General features: G+C 29.4%; 1 protein-coding gene across 1 annotated transcript; it reads right to left on the bottom strand.

The window, feature by feature from the left end:
* Window positions 1-2,387: 2,387 nt before the first annotated feature.
* LOC139898187 (uncharacterized) lies at window positions 2,388-2,863 on the bottom strand. Its single transcript, XM_071880915.1, has 2 exons — window positions 2,651-2,863; window positions 2,388-2,543 (listed from the first exon to the last, which is right to left on the bottom strand). The coding sequence occupies exons 1-2, from the start codon at window positions 2,861-2,863 to the stop codon at window positions 2,388-2,390; spliced, it is 369 nt and encodes a 122-aa protein (XP_071737016.1).
* Window positions 2,864-8,221: the final 5,358 nt, after the last annotated feature.

Here is an 8,221-nt window from a genome sequence, read left to right as displayed (position 1 = left end):
ACAATAGAAATTACAAACCGTGTATATCAATGCGTATGGCAACATAAAGACGCGGGAGAAATTAAAAACATTATAACCCCAAGGGCGAAGTAAAAGACAACAAAATCCTCCGGTGGGAGTTGGAAAAGAAGAATGACAGAAATGATAATTAGAAAAATATCAAGGATTAGAACTGGATTAAGCATTTTCACAATCTTTTGGATGTATGAACTAAGAAAGAAAGTATAGGAATGGTGAGAATAATGGAACGGAAGAGCTTAATTTGTAATGGAAATATCAGACAGGGTAATCGAGGCAGATCACCGTATTTAATTATAGAGATCTTAATTTTCTTACTCGCCGAAGAATCAAATCTTTTAGATTTCCAAGATTTTCTTTAAATCCCTTGAATTCCGGAATTCAACCCTGACTCTGTCAAAAGTTAAGATAAATCTTTACTTTCCTATTTCACTCTTTGGTGATAGCTTCATTCGTACTCTTCGAATAATCGAATTATTTTTATCCATATTAATCAATGATGATAAAACTCAATTTATCAACTCATATTCGTCATGAAAACATTTTTATTATTAGCCATGACCACCTCACTCAAATTTCGGGACGAAATTTCTTTAACGGGTAGTGTGATGACCCGGGAATTTTCGACCAAATTTAAACTTAATCTTTATATGATTTTGATATGATAAGCAAAGCCTGTTAAATTGATTCTACAAATTTTTGAACTATTTACATAGATTCATTTATACCTTTGACCAATCCCAACGATTCACGAACAGTTGTTGTAAATAAATGTGTGTGTGTGTGTGTGTGTATATATATATATATATATATATATATATATATATATATATATATATATATATATATATATATATATATATAGATTAAATTACATTAACATAATACAAATAAATCATTCAAATTGAATTGAAAATTTAAAGTGATGAATAAAATAATTGAATTATTAATAAAATGAATATATTATATAATTAGTAAATATAACATAAATAATAATGTATAATATTATGTACAAGTTAAAATATAGTTGTTATAATTATAAAAATAAACATAATAATATTAATATAAGTGTTAATAATTGTATGATATAAATATGAAACCAAATATGTATCAATTATTAGATTATTGTTAATATTATTATTATCATTTAATAATATCCATATTATTAAAATTAGTATTATTATTAGTATTACTAATAATGTTATTATTAAAATTATCCTTATTGTTATTATTAATAACATTATATTGTAATTATATTTACTTTTATTAGTTTTATAAATATTTCTATAATTATTATTATTAGTATTTTATATTTTATTTCTATAATTAATAATAAATATTGTAAATATAATTTTTATTAAAATGAGATTATTATTATTAATTAGATATAATTATTATTAATATTGATTATGTATTTTAGAAACACAGATATAAACAAATAATTACAGATAAACAAATACAGATAAATACAGATAAACAGATCATTTATTTATGTCAGATAAATAACAGATAAATAATTAATTACGGTTATATTGGGTATATATATATATATATATAATAGATACGTATATAATTATATAGCAGTTAAATAACTAAACCTAATTATAAATATACAGATATATATATGATACTGTATAGCACGTAATATTCAACCATCACAACTAAATTAGCGTGATTTTTGTTCCTGATTGGTACTACATCTGCTAATATTCGAATTCCTTTTAGCTATAAAACAAAGTCTGTTGTGTATCCTCACCTGCTTCTATTTTTTTTTTTTTACTTCTTTATCGAATTTCCTAGCTACTTCTTGTTAGACGTCCAAATCAATTAGAATACAAACAATAAACTCTACTGTATCTAATATTCGATTGTTATCTGTATATGATTCAATCTTCACAATGCCAATCAAAGGGAAAACCAAAAATTCTTTAAAAAAAAAAAAAAAAAGAGACGACCTCTGTTTGAACTCAGAATTAAAAAGGCTCGATTTTTAATTTAATTGAAAAATCTAGAATTGCAGTTACGTTAGTGTTAGTGCTCGATCTGGATTACAAATCGAAATCAAGCAAGATACAACGAATGATAGCTCAAAATCTAGAGAAGAACTATGGATTCAGTTGTATATTCTTATTACAATTGAAATTGCAATTAGTTACAATTGTTGGAATGAATAGAGAGGAAATATAACTGTCTAACTAACTTATGTGTATAGGTAATAGAGGTATTTACCTAACGAAGATGATGACTCAAACTTGGTGGCAAGGTTTGTTTAATCTGTTTGACCAGTCACGTGTGCAGCTCGTGACTAAGTAGTAATAGCAACTCACTTGACTCGTAACAATACCCCTTCCTTAAAAGGATTCTTGACCTCAAGAATCAGTGGTCAAAACATCGAAAGCTGGAAAACGTTGCATAATGTCTTCAATAGGCTCCCAAGTGGCATCTTCTACCGACCCGTTGACCCACTGAACCAAGGCATATATGACTGCTCGATTGTTCCGTTTCATCAACTTGCGTTCCAATATCTTCAAAGGAAAACTAGCGATCAGACCATCAACATTAATATGAGGAAGTCCTCCCATCTGTGCAGGTGGTGCGCCATGGTGTTTTTAAGCTGGGAAACATGGAATACGGGGTGAATTTGTGAATTTGGGGGAAGTTGCAATTTGTAAGCAACTTGTCCAACATGTTCAATAATGGAAAATGGCCCATAATACTTTGGTGATAGCTTGTGTTGTTTCCCACCCCTCAATGTAACTTGACGATGAGGCTGCAATTTGACATAAACCCAATCAAGAACCCCAAATTCCCTGTCAACCCTGTGTTTATTAGCAAAATTCTTCATTCGATCTTACACCCGTTTGAGATGAAATTTTAAAATGTTAATAGCCTCTTCACGAGCAGCGAGCGTTCAATCCACCGTATCAACTCGACTTTCCCCAGGTGTATACGTGATGGGCATGGGCAGAGCTTGACCATACACAACCTCATACGGGGTTGTGCAAATGGAAGAATGGTAATTGGTGTTGTACCAGTACTCGGCTAATGGTAACCACTTGACCCAATCCTTTGGTATATCACTCATCATACAACGAAGGTAGCATTCCAAACCCTTATTAACAATCTCAGTTTGGCCATCGGTTTGTGGATGGTAAGCCGTCGACATATGTAACTCACCCTTGAGCAGCTTAAACAACTCTTTCCAAAACAAACTAATGAAGATTTTGTCACGATCACTTACAATCACCTTTGGAAGGCCATGTAACTTGTAAATGTGGTCCAAAAATACACGTGCAATGTGGACTGCAGTAAAAGGATGAGCAAGAGGTATGAAGTGGCTATATTTGCTCAATCGGTCAACAATGACGAAAATTACTGTTTTACCCTCGGATGTCGGCAAAGATTCTATGAAATCCATAGATATTTCCTCCGAAATTCGATTTGGTATTGGTAAAGGTTGCAAAAGTCCCGGGTAAGCACTTAAATCGGGTTTACTTCTTTGAGAAATCTCACATTGCCGAATAAAATTTTTGACTTGTGATTTCATCTTACGCCAATAATAGCAAGTAGCAATTCGATGAATTGTAGCATTAACACCAGAATGACCACCAATAGAATCGTTGTGAAAATGTTTAATTATGTCAAGACATAAATTTTCATCAGATCCAACTACTAGCTTGCCCTTGCGTTGAAGCAGATTACCTTGTTAAGTATAGTGTTTTGCACTAGCTAGATCATTTAATAGGCGAGCTTTAATTGGTTGCAAGTCAATATCATGAGTTAAACTTTGGACCACTCTTTCCTCAAAATCACCAAATACAACAGTAGCAAACATGGAGTGTAACTAAGCTTCGCTTTGGGCTCGTGAAAGGGCATCTGCAGCCCAGTTCTCGCTACCTTTTTTATACACAATTTCATAGTCGTAGCCCATCAACTTAGGCAACCATTTCATTTGAGTAGGTGTCGTGATGTGTTGGTCAAGCAAATACTTGAGACTAATATGATCGGTATGAATTTGAAAATGTCGATCCAAAAGATAGCCACGCCACTTATCCAAAGCATGTATTACCGCAAGAAACTCTTTTTCGTATGTTGATAACATTTGGTGTCTAGTGGATAGAGTTTTGCTTAAGTAAGCAATTGGGTGACCTTCTTGTTGCAAAACGGCCCCAATACCCGAACCCGAAGCATCCGTCTCAATAACGATTGGCTTATCAAAATTTGGCAACCTTAATACAGGAGAGCTTTGCATAACTTGTTTTAACAACTCAAAAGCACATGTAGCATTTTCATTCCAAACAAATGCATTCTTTTTCAATAGATCAGTTAATGGACGAAAAATAGTAGCGTAGCCCTTAATGAACCGTCTATAATAGCCCGTTAGGCCCAAAAACCCTCTTAGTTGCTTAATTGCCTTAGGAACAGCCCATTTAGCAATTGCTTCCAACTTAGTCGGGTCCGTAGCCACACCTTGGGCCGAGATAACATGGCCCAAATACTCAACACTAGTTGTCATAAAGATGCATTTAGACTTTTTTGCGAATAACGAGTGTTGTCGCATCGTTAACAGTATCATTTTCAAGTGTTTTAAATGGTCCTCTTGGTTAGCACTGTTCACCAATATATCGTCAAAGAAAACGAGTGTAAACTTTCGAAGAAAAGGTTTGAATACCTCGTTCATCAAGGCTTTAAAGGTTGATGGTGCGTTAGTCAAGCCGAATGGAATTACAAGGAACTCGTAATGTCCTTCATGTGTACGAAATGCTGTTTTCGCGATGTCATCATCGAACATAAGTATTTGGTGGTAACCCGATCTTAAATCGAGTTTAGAGAACACTTTTGACCCATTAAGCTCATCGATAAGTTCCTCGATGATAGGAATAGGAAACTTATCTTTTATTGTATGACTATTGAGCTTCCTATAGTCCACACACATACGCCACGACCCATCTTTTTTCTTGACCATTACGATCGGAGCCGAAAAGGGACTTTGGCTTGGTCGAATGACCCCTGATAAAAGGACCCGTCCTAATCCATTCGGACGAAGTCCATATCGATTATAAACGATTCACAACAGTTGATTACATCGCGAGGTACTTGACCTCTATATGATACATTTTACAAACATTGCATTCGTTTTTAAAAGACAAACTTTCATTTACATCGAAAGTTGACGGCATGCATACTATTTCATAATATATCAAACTATAATTGACTAATCAATAATCTTAATGAACTCAATGACCCGAATGCAATGTCTTTTGAAATATGTCATGAATGACTCCAAGTAATAACTCTAAAATGAGCAAATGCACAGCGGAAGATTTCTTTCATATCTGAGAATAAACATGCTTTCAAGTGTCAACCAAAAGGTTGGTGAGTTCATTAGTTTAACATAAATAATCTTTTCATAATTTTAATAGACCACAAGATTTCATATTTCCATTTCTTAAAAACATACGTCCCATGCATAGAGACAAAAATATCATTCATATGGATTGAACACCTGGTAACCGACATTCACAATATACATATAAGAATATCCCCATCATTCCGGGATCCTCCTTCGGACATGATATAAATTTTGAAGTACTAAAGCATCCGGTACTTTGGATGGGGCTTGTTGGGCCCTATAGATCTATCTTTAGAGTTCGCGTCAATTAGGGTGTCTGTTCCCTAATTCTTAGATTACCAGACTTAATAAAAAGGGCATATTCGATTAGATAATCCAACCATAGAATGTAGTTTCGATTACTTGTGTCTATTTCGTAAAACAGTTATAAAAGCAGCGCATGTATTCTCAGTCCCAAAAATATATATTGCAAAAGCATTTAAAAATGGATTAATGAAACTCACCTAATGTATTTTGTAGTAAAAATACATATGACAAAATTGAACCATGCAGGGTTGGCCTCGGATTCACGAACCTATACCATTTGTGTATTCATTAATACATATATAATTATAATCGAACATATATATTATTACTCTTGAATTAATTGTTATTTTAACTATGTTCTTCATTTATAATCTAATTAATTACATTTAATAATATTTATTACAAAAATAATAATATAGTTATGTTATACGTAGTAAATATAGAGTTATATAACTAATAGTTGTTTTGATAAAATAGTGTTGTTATTAATAAATAAAAAATAATAATTGTTTCATCCTAATATAATAATAATCATAGTTATAAAATGATTATTTTTATCAAAGTAATACTTTTAATAGTAATGTATACTAATAATAATAATAACTATAAAAATAGTGATTTTATTAACAATAATAATAATACTACTATTTTTACTAATAACTATAATGATAATAATGTTAATAATAAGGTTACCGATAACAATTTTAATCATAGTATTTATGTACTCATGTTAATACATATATTAGTTGTTAAAACAAATATAATAATAACCATGATAATAATAACAATATACTTATTTATAACTATCATAATAATAATAATAATGATAACTAATAATACATATAACTATGTTAATAATACTTAGCTATAATACATTTAATAATTATAATACTAATAGTATTAATAATATCTAATAATAATAACAATAATAATAATCACAACATTAATAATGATAATATTAATAACAATAATGAAAATGATAATGATAATAATAATAAAAATTCTTGGTATTTAAATCTACCTTTAGAAGCCTTAAGTAAAAAGAATGCACCAATTGAGGATCGAATCCGAGACCCCTAGCTAACCCGTCACCTCTCTTAACCAACCCGCTGTAACCATTTTTCTGATTTAATGCATAACTCATTAATATTTAAATCGACTTTTTCAGTTATCATCTTCTTTAAATTTCGTAAATTCAATCAGAGATCAATCCAATTTTGTAATGAGTTTCATATACAATTTAGGATCCATAAACGACACAGAATCAATTAGGGGTTTGTTTGAATTAATTAAAACAACATAAACAAAAAATAAAAGAGCTGTAATAGCTAGTTAAGTTCTTCAAGAACTCTAAATCACTCTCGTAAATTTAGGAAGTTTTAGACCCCGATTCCTGAATGAAATAAGTTCAAATTCATTCTTAGAAACTTTCTAACCTCTCAATTTGACTTAAAACATAAGCACATTCATAAATTTCACGAAGGAACAGCCGTTTGACTTTTTAAAAATCAACTTTGACCCCAAAATTAAAATTTGATAGAATGATTTGGACCTCTAAACTTTCCAGATAGTTTACATAATAGATTAACAACAATCTTGCATTTCTCATTTTTGAAATTCGTAAAAAAAATCGATCTATTTGAAAATTGAAACAAGAACAGGGCAGTGCCTGTTTTCTTCGTTCCTTTTGATTTAATTCCACTAAATAAAAGTTGTATGGGTTGGTAATTGATATTGAAGATGTAATGGTGATTAAAAAGAGTAATATCACAGTGTAATTTCTTTGTTTTATAGACAATTGATTCGTCTAGGACAATTAATCAGAAAAAAATATATATATATATAAAAAAATAATAATAATAAAAAGTAATCACAAAGATTACGACCTGCAACAGAATTTGGATTCATTCAAATACTTTTTCACTGTTTGGTACTAATTGGAGACAGAAAACAATCTTCCACGGGCTTGAAAGTGATTTGAACAGAAAGCGTGATTCTTTGCATTTATTTATATATTAAATTGTAATTTTTATTTATATATATATATATATATATATATATACATATATTTATATAAATAAAATTTGTATACATATTCATTTATAAACAAATATCTGTATTATGTGTATATATATATATGTAATTATATATATATATATATATATATATATATATATATATATATATATATATATATATATATATATATATATATATATATATATATATATATATATATATATATATATCTGTTTATATTTTTGTGTATATATATGTAATTCATAAATTTTATTATTGGTAATGTTATAAAATATTAATACTAATAATAAAACTAATAATTTATTAATATTGCTATCGAGATACAATTAATATTAAATTAATAATAATAATAATAATATCAAATAAATATTAATAATAATACAGATATGATAATATTAATACATTTAATAATAACTAATAATAATATTAGTTATATTTATATTATTAATGATAATACTAACATTAATAATAATAACACAAATTATATATATATATTTTATTTTA

The sequence above is a fragment of the Rutidosis leptorrhynchoides genome, chromosome 1, assembly GCF_046630445.1.
Source record: "Rutidosis leptorrhynchoides isolate AG116_Rl617_1_P2 chromosome 1, CSIRO_AGI_Rlap_v1, whole genome shotgun sequence".
Taxonomy (NCBI): Eukaryota; Viridiplantae; Streptophyta; class Magnoliopsida; order Asterales; family Asteraceae; genus Rutidosis; species Rutidosis leptorrhynchoides.
The sequence above is the reverse complement of the archived record's forward strand: the minus strand, read 5'-3'. Positions and strand labels throughout refer to the sequence as shown.